At 37.1% G+C, this 20,312-nt stretch overlaps 2 protein-coding genes across 2 annotated transcripts in view; one reads left to right on the plus strand and one right to left on the minus strand.

The window, feature by feature from the left end:
- Positions 1-18,017, plus strand: part of LOC128563392 (2,4-dienoyl-CoA reductase [(3E)-enoyl-CoA-producing], mitochondrial-like) — a 52,039-nt gene extending 34,022 nt beyond the window's left edge. The window contains exons 2-5 of the mRNA XM_053558678.1: positions 5,753-5,810; positions 6,209-6,295; positions 7,851-7,998; positions 17,959-18,017. Coding sequence (XP_053414653.1) covers positions 5,757-5,810; positions 6,209-6,295; positions 7,851-7,998; positions 17,959-18,017 — 348 coding nt within the window. The 5' untranslated portion in view covers positions 5,753-5,756. The remainder of the gene's footprint in view (positions 1-5,752; positions 5,811-6,208; positions 6,296-7,850; positions 7,999-17,958) is intronic.
- Positions 18,018-18,905: 888 nt separating this feature from the next.
- On the minus strand, positions 18,906-20,053 carry LOC128563648 (1-acyl-sn-glycerol-3-phosphate acyltransferase epsilon-like). Its single transcript, XM_053559072.1, is given in 2 exon segments — positions 18,906-19,795; positions 19,797-20,053. Coding segments are annotated over 2 exon segments (1,086 nt in total). The 3' UTR covers positions 18,906-18,966.
- Between the last annotated feature and the right edge of the window lie 259 nt (positions 20,054-20,312).

Below are 20,312 nucleotides of genomic sequence, written 5' to 3' on the forward strand. Positions count from 1 at the left end.
CGGTCAAAGCACAGTAAATATATTCTTTCTTTCTTTCTTTCTTTCTTTCTTTCTTTCTTTCTTTCTTTCTTTCTTTCTTTCTTTCTTTCTTTCTTTCTTTCTTTCTTTCTTTCTTTCTTTCTTTCTTTCTTATTTTAGAGACAGAGTCTCGCTTTATCACCCTCTGTATAGTCCTATGGCATCACAGCTCACAGCAACCTCCAATTCCTGGACTTAGGTGATTCTCTTGCCTCAGCCTCTGGCCCCCAGAAGAACACCCAGCTATTTTTTTGTTGCAGTTTTGGCCAGGGCTGGGTTTGAACCTGCCAGTCTCTGTATATGTGGCCAGCGCCCTACCTACTGAGCCACAGGCACCACCCCATTTTTTCATTCTTTTTCAAAATCAACATAATTTAAATGTGCTGTGGAACTTTAAGTATAGTTTCAGATGTTCCATGAGATAAAAAAGGTTGGAAAACACTGGTGTAAAGGAATGGGTAGAATAAGTCAAACAGATCTTGAATTTTAGTTTTTACTAATTGTTATTATCTATCCTTTCTAAGTTTTTTCAAGTAATAATTGTACATATTCATAGGGTACATTGTAATGTACATATCAATACTTATAATGTATAGTGATCAGATTAGAGCAAATAGCATATCCATTATCTAAAACACATTTATCATTTCTTTGTACTGGGAACATTGAATAGCCTCCGAGCTATTTGAAACTCTTTAATATTTTTATTAACTGTGATCATCCTGTAGTGCTATAGAACATGAAAACTTATTCTTCCTATCTAGCCGTAATTTTCTATCCTTCAACAAATCTCTATCCCATCACCCTACCCTTTCCAGCCTCCAATATCTTATGTTCTGATTTTTACTTCTGTGAGATCAACATTTTTTTTTTTAGCTTCCACATGTGAGTTAGAACATGTGTTTAGCTTTCTGTCATTTAACATATATTCTCCAGTTCTGTCCACGTTGCCACGAATGACAGGATTTCATTCTGTTTTTATGGCTGAAATACTTTTCATTGTGTGAGTGTACCATATTTTATCCATTCATGTGTTGTACTCCTAGCCTAGCTTGATTCCATATCTTGACCATTGTGAATAGTGCTACAGTAAACATGGGGTTGCAGATGTCTCTTTAATGAAATGTTTTCCTTTCCTTTGGATAAATTCCCAGTACTAGGATTGTTGAATCATGAGGGTCCTATTTGTAGTTTTTTGGAGGAACCTCCGTACTGTTCTTCATAGTGAGTATACTGGTTTATATTCTCACTAACAATGTGTACAAATTCTCTTTCCTCTACATTCTTGTCAGAATTTGTATGTATCTATTTATTTATTGTGAGACAGAGTCTTACTCCATTACCCAGGCTATACAGTAGGGTTGTGTCATCATAGCTCACCGCAACCTCAAACTCCTGGGCTCAAGTGATACTTCTGTCTCAGCTTTCTGAGTAGCTGGGACTACAGACACGTGCCACTATGCCCAACTAATTAATAAAATTATTTGTAGAGAGATGGGGTCTTGCTTTATTGTCAGGCTGGTTCTCCTGCCTTGACCTCACAAAGTTCTGGAATTATAGGCATGCTTCACCTTTCCTTCTGTTTTTTGTCTTTTTGACAATAGCCATCCAATCTGAGGAGAATGTTGCTTCATTGTGATTTTGATTTGCTTTTCTCTGATGATTAGTGGTGTTTAACTTTTTTTTCCCCATATACTTGTTGAGTATGTCTTTTTTTGGGAAATGTCTGTTCAGATCATATGCTTGTTTTTTTTTTTTGTTTTGTTTTTTTTTTTTTGTAGAGACAGAGTCTCACTTTATGGCCCTCGGTAGGGTGCCGTGGCCTCACGCAGCTCACAGCAACCTCCAACTCCTGGGCTTAAGTGACTCTCTTGCCTCAGCCTCCCGAGTAGCTGGGACTACAGGCGCCCGCCACAACGCCCGGCTATTTTTTGGTTGCAGTTTGGCCGGGGCCGGGTTTGAACCCGCCACCCTCGGTATATGGGGCTGGCGCCCTACCGACTGAGCCACAGGCGCCACCCAATATGCTTGTTTTTTAATTGAGTTTTTTTCTGTTGATCCACCATCAGATGGTGGTTTGCAGTATTTTCTCCCAATCTGTAGATTATCTTTTCACTCTGTTGATTGTTCTCTTTGCTATGCTTAACACTTTTAGTTTTATGTAATCCTATTTGTTTATATTTGCTTTTGTTGCCTGTGCTTTTGAGGTTTTACTCATAATTCTTTTCCCAGACCAAAATCTTGATGCCTTTACCCTGTGTTTTCTTCTGGTAGTTTTATCATTTCACATCTTACATTTAGTTCTTTGATCCATTTTGAGTTGATTTTTGTACAGGGTGGGGTCTAGCTGTGTATGAATATCCACTTTTCCCATTTATTGAAGCACCATTTATTAAAGACATTGTCTTTTCCTCAATGAGTGTTCTTGGCACCTTTGTCAAAAATCAGTTGGCTGTAGAGATGTGGATTAACTTCTGAATTCTCTATTCTGTTCCATTGGCCTGTATGTCTGTTTTTATGCCAGTACTATACTGTTTGGTTACTATAGCTTTGCCATCTGGTAATATGATACCTTTAACTTTATTCTTGTTGCTCAGCATCACTTGGTTATTTGGGGTCTTTTGTGATTCTATATACATTTTAGGATTTTTTTTTTCTATTTCTGTGAAGAATGTCATGGGTATTTCGATAGGGATTGCATTGAATCTGTAGATTGCTTTGGGCAGTGTGGTTGTTTTAACACACTACACAAAGCATGTTCTGATCCATCAACATGGGATGTCTTTCTATTTGTATCCTCTTTAATTTTACTTGTTAGTATTTTAGTCACAGTTAATTGACCTCTGTGTGCTTCACTGTCCTTATCTATAAAATAGGAATAACACTAGAATTCACAGATTAGGGCTATTACGAGGGAAATCTTTAGGAGACGTTGGCATATAGCAAATATTGAATCTACTATTTACTACTGTTACTTCCTTGTAGGCTTTTTTTTCTAAGCATGTATTTTTATAGTTAAGGACATACTGTATGTTTATTTCTTTTTGCAAAATTTAACATTACATCAAAAACATTTTCTTGTGTAATTAAACCATTGACATTTCTAATTATTTCCTTAGGATAAATTTCTAGATACTCTAGATCAACTAATGGCAGCTTATCTAGCTTACAGGAACACCCTACCAGGAAAGGAAAGAATTTTAATCCTGCAACTGTGACCCAGTAGAATATCATATACCTCCCTGGTGTGATCATTAAGTCCAGCAAAATATCAGAGAACAGACAGAAGCAACATGCAAGATGGTTGTGAGAGGAGGCTTTAGAGCCAGTTTAAAACTTGGTTCTGTAACCTTGAAAATATGTTTGATCTTTCAGAGTCCTTCCTGTTCCGTGGAATAAAAATAATACCTATTTCATGTGGTTGTTTTGAAGATTGGTAATTCGCTATCTCATCCTGGCACATAGTAACTATTTAATGAGTGCTTGCTAGCTCCTATTGTTTGTTACTATGTTCAAACCTCAAGTTTGTTTATATAATTAAATATGAGATAATGGCAGTGATTTTTTTATAAGTACTGTGAATATAAGCTATAAAATGTAAAGTACAGCAATACAAATATATTTAGTTCAAAATGCATTGTTGTTCTCCCCATTCAAAAAATAACAGATTTTATAACTGTTCTAAATTTTGGGAGTAGAAGACAGCATGGGAAAAGGCAATTGATTTAATAATTTTTTTTTTTATAATTTTCTTCAGTGATTCAAAGATGGAATGAGATTTTTATCCAAATTATTCTTGTTAAAAGACACAAATGCTTCACATTAGTTTTTTAAAAGTTAAATTTGAACAAACACCTTCTAGCCTTTATAGCATGCAGTACATACTGCTGTAGATGTTTTACTTACCACATATAATTAACGCATATAATCCACATATGTCCAGTGAAGAAGGTTCTTTTATAATCCGCATTTTATAGATGAAGGAACTGAGGAGCAGAGAGGTTAAAATAACTACCTGAAGTTTATATGGGAGGGTATTCTGTCCTATGCAGTCTAGCTCCAGAACCCATGCTTTTTAAACCATTCCATAATGTTACTTAACATTCAGAAAGCAAGAGAACAATAAAGTATTATTATATGTTTCCAGTGAGTTTATTTTAGTATAAGAATTGGATTAATAGAAAATTTCAGATTAAGTTTTTAAAAATTCATCTCCTTCTTGGAAATCCTTGTATGCAAGTGTTAATTTATTTTTGTACGTTTTAGTTTTTCAGTTATGGGACGAAAACATTGTATGAAAACACTGAAGCTTTGCAGTCTAAATTCTTTCCACCCCTTCAAAAAGTGATGTTGCTACCTAATAGTTTTCAAGGAAAGGTGGTGTTCGTTACTGGGGAGGTACTGGCCTCGGTAAAGGAATGACAACTCTTCTGTCCAGTTTAGGTGCTCGGTGCGTGATAGCTAGCCGGGAAGTCTGTCTCAGCACGTTGCTTGGTGAGAGTGTATTAAAGAAACTGTTCTGTGTTCTAGTTTTGAAAACACCATTTGCCAGTTGTTTGATTTGCAGTGTAATCTTAAATGAAATATTTGTTAAGTTATTTAAATAAATCTCCTTGGAAAAAAATAGTTATAATTTGAGATGTTAGAAATAGTGACAGTTATGGAACTGATAATGTTTATGTGTCCCAAGTTCAGTGATAAGTCTTGTTTTGTTTTGTTAAAATTAAAAAGCTTGGGGGCTCAGCCTGTAGTCAGCTACTTGGGAGGTTTAGGCAAGAGGATAGCTTGAGTCTAGGAGTTTGACACCAGTCTTTAATGAGACCCATCTCAAAAAATGTGTGTATATATGTTTTGAAAGTAGTACTACCTACATGAAATGTGCTTTGTTTTCAGTAGAAGTGATCACGTTTAATCACTTTAAACATAATTGATGATTTAATTGCTTTAATTGATGATTAACCTTGTACTAGAAAAATGGATATAATCCTTCCATTTTCTAGAAGGTGGATGGCTATTTCACAATTATCTATTGTGATAAATATGTGAATGGTAAGAGCATGTGGAAGGAATTTCTTTTTATATAGTAGTACCCTGGTACCGTATAACTATGTGAGTCTGAGAGTTTAGGGACCAGTCAGAAAATCCATCCTTTCCTCCAATTTGAATGGTATAAAATTTTAGGTACATCAAGTAGTCATCTGAATGACAGTTCTTATGTCATTCATAGCTGCAAATTAGCCAGAATATTTTTTTATGTAGTACTGTTGTTAAGAATTTTAAAATCTTATTTTAATATTATATAATTTTATATTCATGGTTTATATTTTGTGTTTCTTCAATGGTGTGAATCTCTGAATGGATGTATCCAAACACATAAATTTTGTCTAAAACCTACTAACATTATACCATACATGTATTTTCTTTGTAAAGCTGGCTTGAGGAAAAAAGCAGTAATTGTAATTAAGGAAATAATTTAAATATATTAGTAGATAATGCTGCAGTAACTGGTTTAAAAGTAACTAATTCAATAAATTAGTATCAGATATGTAAAAATTATTTAAATTTGACTTTTAGAAAAATAATTCATTCGAATTGATTTCTATTTAGATATATTTTATACATTCTCAGGAATGCTTTTCTTTAAGCTGTAGATTTTATATATTCTTACAGAATTAAAAAGAAAAATATGAAGTTATTTCAGAACTCATGCAAAATACCACGTGTTTATTTCTAGGAAGATGGATGTTTTGAAAGCTACTGCAGAACAAATTTCTTCTCAAACTGGAAACAAGGTATATTAAAAAGGAGTCATGGCTCGGCACCTGTAGCTCAGCGGCTAGGGCACCAGCCATGCATATCAGAGCTGGTGGTTTTGAACCCAGCCTGGTCCTGCCGAACATCAACGGCAACTACAACCAAAAAATAGCTGGGCGTTGTGGTGTGCGCCTATAGTCCCAGCTACTTGGGAGGCTGAGACAAGAGAATAGCTTAAGCTCAAGAGTCAAGAGTTTGAGGTTGCTGTGGGCTGTGACCCCAAAGTACTCTACTCAGGGTGACATAGTGAGACTCTGCCTAAAAAAAAAAGCAGTCATTTAGATTCAGGAATTACAATGTTTTAAAATAATAATTTATTCTTCTTTTGGTTTAGGATAATCTATGACATAGTCTTTTTTCTTTTTCTTTTTTGTAGGTTCATGCAATTCAGTGTGATGTGAGGGATCCTGATATGGGTAAAAACACTGTATCAGAACTGATAAAAATCACAGGACATCCTGATGTAAGTGTAATTGGTGATGATACCAAAGTCTGAGGTATTTGTTTTCCATAACAACCACAAAATGTACAAAGGAATACCTACGTGAGCATGTTGTGTGTTGGGAAGCACCTATTCCATGCCTTGAAAAATGCCAGCTCTGCTTAAAATAGGGAACAGATTAGGAGGACTGCTGCACTGCCTCCTTTCAGGAATACTGAAAACATACATTTATGATTGATGCTAGAGCAAACTTGATTTTAGTTTATTTAATAAGATTTTGAAATAACAAGAGCCATCATCTAGGAGTGCAGTATCTAGTTTAAATTGTTCATGTTCTTTGTTTTTCATAATAATTTTTAATTCTGTCTCTCAGTGGAGAAGAACAATACAAATAAGAAAACCTACAGGCTGGGAGCGGTGGCTCATGCCTATAATCTTAGCACTCTGGGTGGCTGAGGCAGGTAGATTGGTTGAGCTCATGAGTTTGAGACCAGCTTGAGCAGGAATGAGACTTGATCTATACTAAAAATAGAAAAAACTAGCTGGGCATCATGGTAGGCACCTGTAGTCCCAGGTACTCGGCAGGCTGAGGCAAAGGGATCTCCAGAGTCCACGAGTTTGAGGTTACTGTGAGGTATGATGATACTACCGCACTCTACCCAGGGTGGCAGAGTGAAACTCTATCTCAAAATAAATAAATAAATAAGAATGAAATAAGAAAAACACTACAAGCAATTCTAAATGTCTCCATGTAAGACCTGAGATATGCATAGGTATTTTGTTGTTGTTTAGTTCATTTGTTAGAGTGAAGCCATTTCTTCCAGTAGTCTGAAAGAGAGCATTTTTCTATGTTAAAGCCATTTTCAGGCACACCAATAACATTGAATCTGCTGTAGAACTAAGCAGAATCTTTATTGATGTTAGAGGAATAGGTCACCAGCCAAGAATTTCATTGGGTAAATTAAACAAAAATGACACCAGCACTTAAAAGGCTTTTCTTGAGATTCCTTGAAACAGTCACATGGTAAATAAACTTAATGTGTATTCATTTTTGTTTTTGTTTTTGTTTTTTTGAGGTAAGCTCTGCACTGAGACTGTAGTGATGTCATCATAGCTCACTGCACCTCCCAACCCCTGAGTCTTCTGTCTTAGCCTCCCTAGTAGCTGAGACTACAGGTGCATTCCACCATGCCTGCTAATTTTTAAAAAATTTTTGTAGAGGATCTGCTATTGCCTAGTTTGCTTTTGAACTTCTGGCATCAAGGAATTCTCCTGTACCTTATTCCCAATGTATTAGGATTTGCAGGTGTGAGCCACTATGCCTGAACTGTATTAATTTGTTCATAATAGGAGTGTACCCTAATTTAAAGACAGGGGTAAGGATTCTGAAATTGCTTAATAACAAAGATTTTCACAGACTCAAAAAACCCAATTTCATGGTACTGTTTTGTAGCTGACTCTGAACCTCAGCTTTATTGTGTTATTTGGACAAATAATTTCAGAAATGAAAGCTCTGGAAAGAAAAATGTTTTTCTTCATCTAAAAGTTTCTGTATCTTGCCTTATTCATTTAATAGATTGTGATAAACAATGCAGCAGGGAATTTTATTTCTCCCACTGAAAGACTCTCTCCTAATGCTTGGAAGACCATTACTGACATAGTTCTAAATGGTACAGCCTTTGTAACACTAGAAATTGGAAAACGACTTATTAAAGCACAAAAAGGTATGTTTGCCTATTCTTCCTGTATTTATTGGGCCCATATTACATGCAAGGTTTAGTGCTAACTTCTGGGATATATTAAAAAGTCAAAGATAATGTCTACACTTGTATAACTCACAGTGTAATAGAGAAGAAAGATAATTAATTACCATACGGTATGATTTGAGCAATAATAAAGTATATGTTTCAAGTGCATTGGAAGTCCAGAGCAAGGAACTAACTCTCCCTAGGATCAATGATCAGATTATGGAATGAGATGCAATTTGAGCTGAACTTTCAAAGATCTAGATGTGGAGAAAGGTTAGGGAAAGGAAAGGTGAATCTCCCTAGATAAAGGCTACTTGAGAGAAGTGAAAAGCAGGGGTGTTTAGGGAATAATGAGAAATTTGATGTGCCTGGAAGTGGAGAGAGAGGGGGTAAGAAATGATTTTGGGAAGGTGGGTTGGGGTGTAGTTGGGAACATTCTCAGTATCAAAATAGGGAGTTTGCTGTTTGTTTTATGGGTTTCCATTGAAAGCATCTCATGAAGAATTCGACTTCATTGGAAAGTTTATTGGCAACAATGTGAGAGAAAAGTATGAGGATTCCCACTGAGGACTGTTTCATTTTTCTTTTGGCATGCAAACAGTATGGGAGATAAAGTAGGAGACTTTTAAAAGACAAAGATCAACAGGCCTTGACAGAAAGTTTTTAGCTGGGTGAGTAGTTGGATGGTGATAACACCAGTGAGGTTGAGAACACTGGAGGGAGAATAGATTTAGAGAGGACTTGTTTGTATACACATGAATAGTAAACATGTGTCATATATGTGTGTGTGTATACAAATATGTCTGGAACCAGCATACATTTATTCACTTAAATACTGATGACATTTGTGTACCCAGTTCTATGCTGCATACCCTAAGCACAGAGCCAGAGCCAGCTCTGTCCCTGAAAAAGTTGTGGTTGGAACTTGAAAGAATGGGGACATTTCCTCAGAGAGGGTGGAGAGTATTCTGAGCAAGGGCAAGGAGGAAGAGCTGGCATGGTCCTCAGAGGATGTCCTTTGAGGCTCAAGGGGAGGAAGGCTGGCATAGAGCTAGCCAGGGTCCTCCTTCTGGTTCAGAAGCCTTTACCTTACAAGGTTCAAATTTTTGCTCTTGTTCAATTTCAGCTTGGATAATCTTAAAATCAATTTGAGAGAGGAAGTAAAAACTGACAAGGGGGTGCTGAGGAGGCACTAGCCTTTTGTGTGCATGTGCTAATACCTTCCATTCTTTTTCTGTGAACTCACTGAAATTGAAATCCCCAATCATCACTGGTTTCCACTACAGTGGAGTAGATATGATTTGTATTTAGAGTTTGGATGATGAGATTTTGGTTTTATTTGCTTTTCCTCAGGAGAGATGAATGAGAGTTGGAAGGTAGAGAGGGGAGAGTGGGTGGAGTCCTCTGCCTTCCCTTCTCTGACCAAGGAACCTGACTCTCCTTTCCTTTATTTCTCTGCCTCTGTCTGATTTTCTTTCTCCTCACCTCTGGCTTGTGTCTTGATTTCTTTACCTCTCTGCCTCTGTCAGCATTTCATTTTTGGTTTCCTGTTTTTCTCTTCTTCTCTCTTTTTTCACTTTTTCCTTGCCTTGTTGTCTCTTTTATTTCCTCCTTTGTCCATCGCTGTGACCCTTGATTCCTGTCTGGCTCTCTGTTTTTTCATTATTGTCTTTCATTTTAACATAGACTTTGATCTATTTTTATTCATCTCATTGGATTAAAATTCTGTGGGCTTTATGAAAAATATATTAGGTAAGACATTTTAAAAGATGGAAACCAGTTTTTATTCTACCAAGATTCCTGTCAGTTACTGATGTGGTACCTAACCTGATAGAATTTGGAGAACTTGGACCACTGGGCAGAGGAGAGTGCAGTGTACAAGATCCGTTCTGGTCTCAGATCCATAGGGTAAGGACCTCAAGTGTGTCAAAGTGGGTGGGCTTGGAGGTCAGTTCACAGGGCAGTAATCTGTGATCAGAAATGTGTTAGGAGGTCTGGCATCTAGGAAGTCAGCCAAAGTAAGATATCTGGGAAGTCAAAGTAGACAAGATGAGGGTACAGCAGCTAGAAGATGGATGCTCACTTACCATGAGGAGGAATTACTGACAGAGGGCACTGGGAGTAGACAGCAGATGGCTGAGGATCAGAAGCACAGAGGCTTTAAAGACTTTACCCCAGGGAGCTCTTACAGCTACAAAGGTCAGTAAATACACGGCTTATCCTTATTGGGAAGGGTATTGGAAATACCATACTGAAGTCCATTCATCACTAGCATATTGTACATAAAACTGAAAAAGTTAGTGATATGTGAAAGATACTTCATTTTATGAAAGAACTTGCAATCATAAAAGACTAAGTGGGACTAATGAGGGGTTTAAAGAGTCTTTTCATAAAGGATATGGATAGGATAAATGTTGAATTTTTCCATGAAATCCTAGATCACTAGAGAAAAAGAGGTATTTCTTAAATCTCTTAAGAGGTGATTTTTAGGATATATAATAAGGATTATTTTGTTGAAGCAGTGTTAATGATTGTCATAGTTTGGAGTGTTCTAACAAATTACCACTGACTAGGTCACCTAAATAGCAAACATTTATTTTTCATGGTTCTGAAGGCGGGAAGTGTGAGATCAGGCTGCCTGCATGGTGAGGTTCTTGGTGAGGGCTCTCTTTTTGGTTGTGGTCTTTCCTTCCTTGGTTTGTACACGCAGAAAGAAATCGGCCATCTCCAACTTTTTTTTTTTTTTTTGAGACAAAGTCTCACACTCTTTTCTTTTAAATTTATTTTATATTTTTAACAAATCATTTTTTTATTTATTAAATTGTAACTGTGTACATTGATGCATTTATGGGGTACAGTGTACTGATTTGGTATACAACGTGAAATACTTTCATTGAACTGATTAACACATCTATTACCCTGCTTACTTATTTGTTGTGGTAAGACAATTATACTCTTTTCTTTATAGTTTTGAAATGTACCATTGCATTATGCACATTAGATGAGTCCCCCCAAAAACTCTCCTGCTTAGCTCCCTCCTCCCCTACCCTCTCCCTCCTCTTCTCTCCTACTTTCTGGACTATAGTTATGTTTTACTATTCGTAGGAATGTGTAGGTGATTATATATTGATTTCATAGTAGTAATGAGTACATTGGATACTTTCTTTTCCATTCTTGAGATACTTTACTAAAAATAATATATTCCAGCTCCATCCAGGTAAACATAAAAGATGTGAAGTCTCCATGTTTTTTTATGGCTGCATAGTATTTCAGGGTGTACATATACCACAATTTGTTAATCCATTCATGGGTCGATGGCCATTTGGTCTGTCTCCATGTCTTGGCAATTATGAATTGGGCTGCAATGAACATTCTGGTACAAATGTCTTTTTTGTAAAATGATATTTGATCATCTGGGTATATACCTAGTAGAGGAGGAATTGCAGTATTGAATGGTAGGTCTACTGTTAGTTCCTTGAGTATTCTCCAAACTTCTTTCCAAAAAGGCCATATTAGCTTGCATTCTCACCAGCAGTGTAGAATAGTTCCCTTCTCTCTTCATCCACACCAAAATTTGTGGTTTTGGGATTTTATGATGTGGGCTAATCTTACTGGAGTTAGATGATATCTCAAAGTGGTTTTGATTTGCATTTCTCTGATGATTAAGGATAATAAGAATTTTTTTCATGTGTTTGTAGACCATGCACTTGTCTTCTTCAGTGAAGTTTCTGTTCAAGTCTCTTGCCCACTTAGACATGGGGTGATTTGTTCTTATTGATTAGTTTGAATTCTGTATGGATTCCAGTTATTAGACCTTCGTTGGAAGCATAACCTGCAAATATCTTCTCCCATTCTGAAGGTTTGCTTTACTTACTATGCTTTTGGCTGTGTAGCAGTTTATTAGTTTTATCAGATCCCAGTAATATATTTTTGGTATTGCTTCAATTGCCCAGGGAGTCCTCCTCATAAAATATTCTCCCAGTTCTTCAACATTTTTCCTGCACTCTCTTCTAGTATTTTTATAGTTTCATGGTCAATATAATACTGAATGCAGTAACATTGAAACATTTCCACTCAGATCAGGAACTAGGCAAGGATGCCCACTGTCTCCACTGCTATTCAGCATAGTAATGGAAGTCTTAGCCATCGCAATCAAGCAAGAGAAGGTGATTAAGGGTATTCACATGGGGTCAGAGGAGATCAAACTCTCACTCTTTGCATATGATATATCCTATACCTGGAAAATCCCAGGGACTCAACTACAAAATTCTTAGAAGTGATCAAGGAATACAGCAGCATCTCAGCATACAAAATCCATTTTTATAAATCAGTAGCTTTTATATATACTAGCAATAGTCAAGCAGAAAATACATTCAAGAACTCTATTCCTTTTACAGTAGTCCCAAAGAAGAGGAAATAGCTTGGAATTTACCTAACAAAGGATATGAAATATCTCTTCAAAAAGAATTATGAAACTCAGAAAATAAATAGCTGAAGATGTTAACAAATGGAAAAACATACCATGCTCACAGATGGGAATAATCAACATTGTTAAAAATGTCCGTACTACCCAAAGCAATCTACAGATTTAATGCAATCCCTATTAAAGTACCATTGTCATACTTTCAAGAGTTTGACAAAATAGTGCTTTGTGTTATATGGAATTGGAAAATACCTTGAATAGCCAATACATTGCTCAGAAATGAAAACAAAGTACGAGGTATACTATAAATCTATAGTGATCAAAACAGCATGGTACTGGCACAAAAACAGAGAGGTAAATTTATGGAACAGAATAGAGAAAAAAGAGATGAACTGAAACACTTATTATCATTTGATCTTTGCTAAGCTTACCAAAAACATGAAGTGGGGGAAAGACTTCCTATTTAACAAATGGTGCTGGGTGAACTGGCTGGCGACCTATAGAAGACTGAAACAGGACCCCCACCTTTCACCATTAACAAAAATTGATTCTCTCGGGCGGCGCCTGTGGCTCAGCGGGTACGGGCGCCGGTCCCATATACCGGAGGTGGCGGGTTCAAACCCAGCCCCGGCCAAATTAAAAAAAAAAAAAAAAAAAAAAAAAAAACAAAAATTGATTCTCAATGGATAAAAGATTTAAACTTAAGACAGAATCTCACCTTCTTGTCCGCCATAGAATGCTGTGGTGTCAGAGCTCACAGCAACCTCAAAATCTTGGCTCAAGCAATTCTCTTGTCTCAGCCTCCCAAGTAGCTGGGACTATAGGTGCCCACAACAATGCCCAGCTAATTTTTAGCAATGGGATTTCGCTCTTGCTGAGGCTGGTCCCTCCACCTCTCTTTATAAAGGCATCGATCCAATCATAGGGGCTTCAACCTCATGCCCTACATCAACCCCAGTTACCTGCCAGAAGTCCCACATCCAAGTACCATCCTTGGGGATCAGGGTTTCAACATATGAGTTGTGGGGGAGAGATGCAAACATGCAGTTTGTGGGAATAATACTTCATATTACTGATGTTATATTTAAGCTAAATGCGACGAATATCTCTTGTGTCACCATCAAAGACATATTATGACATTCAGTGGGGAAAAGATTCCCTATTGAACAAACGGTGCTGGGTGAACTGGCTGGCAACCTGCAGAAGACTGAAACTGGACCCACACCTTTCACCATTAACTAAGATAGACTCTCACTGGATTAAAGATTTAAACTTAAGACATGAAACTATAAAAATACTAGAAGAGAGTGCAGGGAAAACCCTTGAAGAAATCAGACTGGGCAAGTATTTTATGAGGAGGAATCCCCGGGCAATTGAAGCAGCTTCTAAGATACACTACTGGGACCTGATCAAACTAAAAAGCTTCTGCACAGCCAAGAACACAGTAAATAAAGCAAGCAAACAGCCCTCAGAATGGGAGAAGATATTTGCAGGTTATGTCTCTGACAAAGGTTTAATAACCAGAATCCACAGAGAACTCAAACGTATAAGCAAGAAAAGAACAAGGGATCCCGTCGCAGGCTGGGCAAGGGACTTGAAGAGAAACTTCTCTGAAGAAGACAGGCGCTCAGCCTACAAACATATGAAAAAATGCTCATCATCTTTAATCATCAGAGAAATGCAAATCAAAACTACTTTGAGATATCATCTAACTCCAGTAAGATTAGCCTATATCACAAAATCCCAAGACCAGAGATGTTGGCGTGGATGTGGAGAAAAGGGAACACTTCTACACTGCTGGTGGGAATGCAAATCAATACATTCCTTTTGGAAAGATATATGGAGAACATTTAGAGATCTAAAAATAGATCTGCCATTCATTCCTATAATTCCATTACTAGGCATATACCCAGAAGACCAAAAATCACATCATACCAAAGATATTTGTACCAGAATGTTTATTGCAGCCCTATTCATAATTGCTAAATCATGGAAAAAGCCCAAGTGCCCATCAATCCACAAATGGATTAATAAATTGTGGTACGTGTATACCACAGAATATTATGCAGCCTTAAAGAAAGATGGAGACTTTACCTCTTTCATGTTTATGTGGATGGAGCTGGAACATATTCTTCTTAGTAAAGTATCTCAAGAATGGAAGAAAAAGTATCTAATGTACTCAGCCCTACTATGAAACTAATTTATGGCTTTCACATAAAAGCTATAACCCAGTTACAACCTAGGAATAGGGGGAAGGGGGATAGGGAGGGGAGAGAGGGGGAGGTAGGCTGAGGGAGAGGGATTGGTGGGATTACACCTGAGGTGCATCTTACAAGAGTATATGTGAAACTTAGTAAATGTAGAATGTAAATGTCTTAGCACAATAACTAAGAAAATGCCAGGAAAGCTGTGTTAACCAGTGTGATGAAAATGTGTCAAATGGTCTATGAAACTAGCATATGGCCCCATGATCACATTAATGTACACAGCTATGATTTAATAAAAAAAATAAATAAAATAAATGAAAAAAGACATGTTAAGTATTCAAGACAGTATGATACTCTCCATATTTAGATTTTTAAAACAATCTTAAATTACTTAACATTCAAGTAGAAATGTTAGCCTTGTATCCATTATTGTCTTTTAGACATTTAGATTCCATTTACATTATTGTCTTTTAGACATTTAGATTCCATTTAAAAAAATTAAAACATTGGAGAAACCTCAAAGCACTCAAGCTAGACCTCCCATTTGATCCTGCAATCCCATTACTGGGCATCTACCCAGAAGGAAAAAAATCCTTTTATCATAAAGACAATTGTACTAGACTGTTTATTGCAGCTCAATTTACAATCGCCAAAGTGTGGAAACAGCCTAAATGCACACCAACCCAGGAATGGATTAACAAGCTGTTGTATATGTATACCATGGAGTACTACTCAGCTATTAAAAAAAAAATGGAGACTTTACATCCTTTGTATTAACCTGGATGGAAGTGGAAGACATTATTCTTAGTAAAGCATCACAAGAATGGAGAAGCATGAATCCTATGTACTCAATTTTGATATGAGGACAATTAGTGACAATTAAGGTCATGGGGGGGAGGAAAAGCAGAGAGAGGAAAGGAGGGAGAGGGATGGGGCCTTGGTGTGTGTCACACTGTATGGGGGCAAGACATGATTGCAAGAGGGACTTTACCTAACAAATGCAATCAGTGTAACCTGGCTTATTGTACCCTCAATGAATCCCCAACAATAAAAAAAAAAAAAAGAAATTGTTTTAGAGGGACTTTACCTAACAAATGCAATCTGTGTAACCTGGCTTATTGCACCCTCAATGAATCCCCAACAATAAAAAAAAAAAAGAAAGAAAGTGTTTTAGAGGGACTTTACCTAACAAATGCAATCAGTGTAACCTGGCTTATTGTACCCTCAATGAATCCCCAACAATAAAACAAACAAACAAACAAAAAAAAATTTCCTCTTTGATTCTTTTACATGTATCAATTAAAACAATATATGACAGGCCACCCAGATGGTATCCTTGATTTGAACTATCTTTGGCATTTGAATCACATGGATTACTTTATACCAGAAGTCTAGAATTCCATCTTGATAAGACCATATGAGAATTCTATCATGATTGCTAAAAATTTTATAATTATTAAATAAAGGTATATGACATAACAGGTGTTAGAATGTAGGAGCATATTAGAAAGTGAAGCATTATTCTTTAAGGACACGCCCTCATTTTGAGCAAATTTTCCTTCCTCTCTTCATTTCATCCTTCCTTTTTTACTTTGTTAAACTCCTCACCTCCTTTCTTCTTCCCTTCACTTCTTCCTTCCTTTATTCTTTATTTTTAACAGCTAACATTTATTGTTTCTTCTATATGAGGTATTGTTCTAAGTGCTAAATATTTATTAACTTTAATATTTTTAAGACTGTGTAAGGTAAGTGCTATTTTATGCCTCTTCATAGATATGGGTTGAAACTGATGCACAGTTATTCTTGTTTTGTTTTTTTTTAATAGTGAAAAGTTTTATTTTATTTTTTTTTACTTTCAGCCAAACACCCTCTTTTCTGAAAAAGATAAAAACATGCACATTGATGGTATTCTTATAAAGAAAAATTAATAACTCATAAATCAATAATAACAGTACAAACAAAAGTATAAATGATAGGTGAAAAGATTTACAGGTCGGCATAGGGCTTTTAATTTTAGAAAATAAGTCAAGTCAATATCAATACATGATAAGGAGAAAGAAGCTTCTAATTTTCCAACATTTTGATACAAAACTTTTTTGACTACCATGTTTTAGACCTTTTGTGAGAAGAGTGTAAGACATAAGAAACATGACATTCAAATGATCTTACTTTATCTTGTTAAAGTGAGTCATAATCCACATAATTCTAGTGGTATTGCCTCTTAAAATTTAAATTTGGAGCATATACATGATATTCAAAGTAAGTTCCACAATTTACATTTATTTTGACCTAGTTAGAAATAAATTCTAAATTTAGGGTTGTTAAAAAAAAATGCTATTTAAAAAAGATAATGGGATTTGAATTTTACTTTACAGGCGAGAGAAAATTACCTGCAGCCTGAGGATACTTTTCCTAAGTTTATGCATGCCCTGTTTGTAATTAGCCCTGCTGTAACCTGAGTGTATATGAATGTGTGTGTACACATACATACTAAGGTACACAAACCAACACACACCACAAAACTCTTAAAATGTGTTATTTGAAATGACTTATTCTTTAGTTTTGGAGAAACAGTGTAACACAGTCCGACAAAATTTCCCTTAATTTTTTTGTTTATCATTATTCAAGTGTTATGTTTCATCCGGGTCACTGATTCATGGGTCATCATAAAAGTTTAGAGATACACAAAAAAAATCAAGAAATGTAAAATCCACCTGGTTAAAAACAAATGAAGCCTTCCCAGCAACACTAAAAAGCTGAGCAAGTTAAATTTGCATGGATGAATCAGAAAGGATGCTGTCAACTGTGTTTCTTGGATGTGAATAATGGATCTCAACAGTCTGTCTCAAAACTTCCCTAGTGACCTACATATAATTTTGCAACAAAAATTCACTAGCAGTAAGCAGAAATGTTAGAAAAAACAGGCAATCAAGTTTAAATTCTAACATTAAAACAGAGCAGATTACACTTAAAAAGTGTCTTCTTCCACAGGAAATATTGTTTCAGGACTGAAAATTGTGTGATTTGGTTCCTGGAACTCAGCTTTTGTTCTGAGGTGGTGCATATTACTGTGTAGCTCCATTGAAAATGATGGGAGTGATGAATAGGAATAACCTCAGACTGCAGTGTAGCCAAAAAAAAAAACAAAAAAGAATAGAAAGGAAACAAATCACTCAGGCCTGAGGAATTACGTCTGTATTTCACTGGCTTGAGGAAGGTGAAATTTTTTGACATGGACAAAGGGAAATGCCTCACAAGGGCATAGACAGTTGAACTTTGACCCTGGCTGGCTTTTCTTCCCTGCAGGTCTGTGTGCAAAGCCGCAGAGCAGCACCACTGAGGGGAACCCAGAGGAAGAGGACTAGAGCACAGTGGAACTCCACCTTGGTAACCTACAAGTGACTTCTGAATGAAATACTTTGCTAAATCAAAGAAAAGTGGGTGAAAGGCATATGCTAGTAAACCTAGTCGACTCCCATCACCTCAAATATCTGTGAACGCAGGGGGTCCAGCAAAGATTCACACTGATTTGATGTAACATAAAAAGAAAACCTTAATGTTTTCAAGCACTTATGGCACTGATGTTGGGAAGTACTTAGTGTAGCTTAAATCTTTAAAAAGCTAGGCAATTTAAAGTTCTGCTACAATGAATCAGGCAAGATTTTAACTTGAACTCCTCTTATTTTATACATTATTCTTTTGTGTAGAGTACATGGTGTGCAAATTAAGCAATTTCAATAAATATTAGAAATGTTATTTTGGAAATATAAAATGAGTAAAACCAGCTAATAATATAATAAAAACGCGTGCTAAACAGAGCTTTTCCTTATGAACATTTTTTGCCTTTTTCTTTAAACATTTCAATACTTAAATATATCTTCTTTCATTGACTTGCAGAAATTAAGCAAAAAGTGAAATATTGCCCAGCTGTAAGATACTAAATACCTCAGTGATAAAAGTTTAGAGCTGCCAAGTTATAACAAATTGAAAATAATATACAGAAATATGTTGCAAATTAATGTTATAAAATACAGCCATCCGAATTACAAAACAATAACAAATTATATAATCCTACTAGGCTTCTTAAGTTGTCACTAGTTCATGGGAAATGTGAAGAACAGCAGAAATTCTGTTTAGTTTTTTATCTTTCCAGGAGCTCCAGAGCTAAAGTTACAAAACCATGCCCAAGACCAACTGCGTATCAGTCACAAATTCTATTTTATCCAATGTTCAATCAACAAGGCTTTATTTACACTTCCAGGAAACAATCTGATATAATGTGCAGCACAGCACTCCTTGGAGACAGCGCCCTGCCTATGCCTTGACAGTGACCCACAGGCAGCCCAGCAAGGTGCCGTACATCCACGTGTTCACGTACAGCTTCCTGCCAGTCTCAGTCATGAGCATGCCCGCAATCAAACCACTTAAGATCAATACTGATGGTAAAGTCTTCTTGATACTTAATTTGGAATTAACACTTTCCCCAGGTAACTTGTTTCTTCTTTCTGGATCTGGTGAATCGTAGAATTCTATAAGCATCTTATCTTTTATTTCAAAACGTTCATGAAGCCATCTTCTCATATATTCTTGCTTTTCTGGGACGTCCTTTTTGTCTATACGATCAATGTGAATATGAACTTTTGGACATTCTTTGCAGAGAAATTCAGTCATGGAGGGGGGCTCTTTTCGCCCTCTATCATCTTTCCCTTCATAAATCACTGTAACATCATAAATTGCATCTAAGTAATTCTTCATAGCATCAAAAGCAACATAAGTTGCCTTTATTCGTAGTGTCAGCACATATTTTAATACTGCAAGGTCTTGTTGAGCTGCAAATGCCTGACTAGTTGAAAGGACTTTTGTTTGTCCTGGATTATACCTTGTACCTTCTGGGAAAATCACAAGATACATAGGAGTTCCTGCGTTCACGTAGCTCTGCAGCTTGTTTCTCATTTCTCTTTCATTAAATTTGGCACTTCGCTTTACATAGATTCCTCCATGCTGAGAAAAATAACACCCATACAAAGGAAGCCATTTTAATCCATCTTTCAGCACATAGCGCACATATCCCAGAGCATCCTGCCTCGAGGCCAACATATCAGCAATAATCCAGTCAACTGTGCTTTGATGATTTGCTAAATATATTTTCTTTATTTTTTGGAAAATCTCCATATAGGAATATCTGGACCCCGGTGTAGTTCTCAAAGAACAAGAGCACCATGCTCTGGTAGATGCAGTAGAGTCGGTCGTCCACCGCCTGGTAGAAACGCGCGGGCAGGAAGGCGGACAGCAGCCGCCAGACCCCCCTGGCCAGCACGTAGGTGGGCGCCATGCCCAGGAGCACCATGCCCGGCAGCAGGTAGCGCATCGAGTACGTGTGGAGCACCAGGGACAGCAGCATCTTCCCGGCTCCGCGGCCGAGCTCCGCCTGCGTTCCCGCCCCAGGCCCTCAGGCGCGGCGAACCGGCGGCCCCTCACCGCCCGAGCCCCGGCAGCTGAGACGCCAAGCGCGCCGCCGGCTCCCGACCTCCACCCCCGGCCGCGTGGGCCGCGCTGCCATCGCCAGGCGAGCAAGCGAGTGCCGGGCTGTGCGCTGCTCGCGGCGGCGAGGACCTGGGAAGGCTTGGCAGTTTAGCAGCGCTCTATTCTTGTTTTTTAAT

This window comes from Nycticebus coucang, chromosome 13 (assembly GCF_027406575.1).
Source record: "Nycticebus coucang isolate mNycCou1 chromosome 13, mNycCou1.pri, whole genome shotgun sequence".
Taxonomy (NCBI): Eukaryota; Metazoa; Chordata; class Mammalia; order Primates; family Lorisidae; genus Nycticebus; species Nycticebus coucang.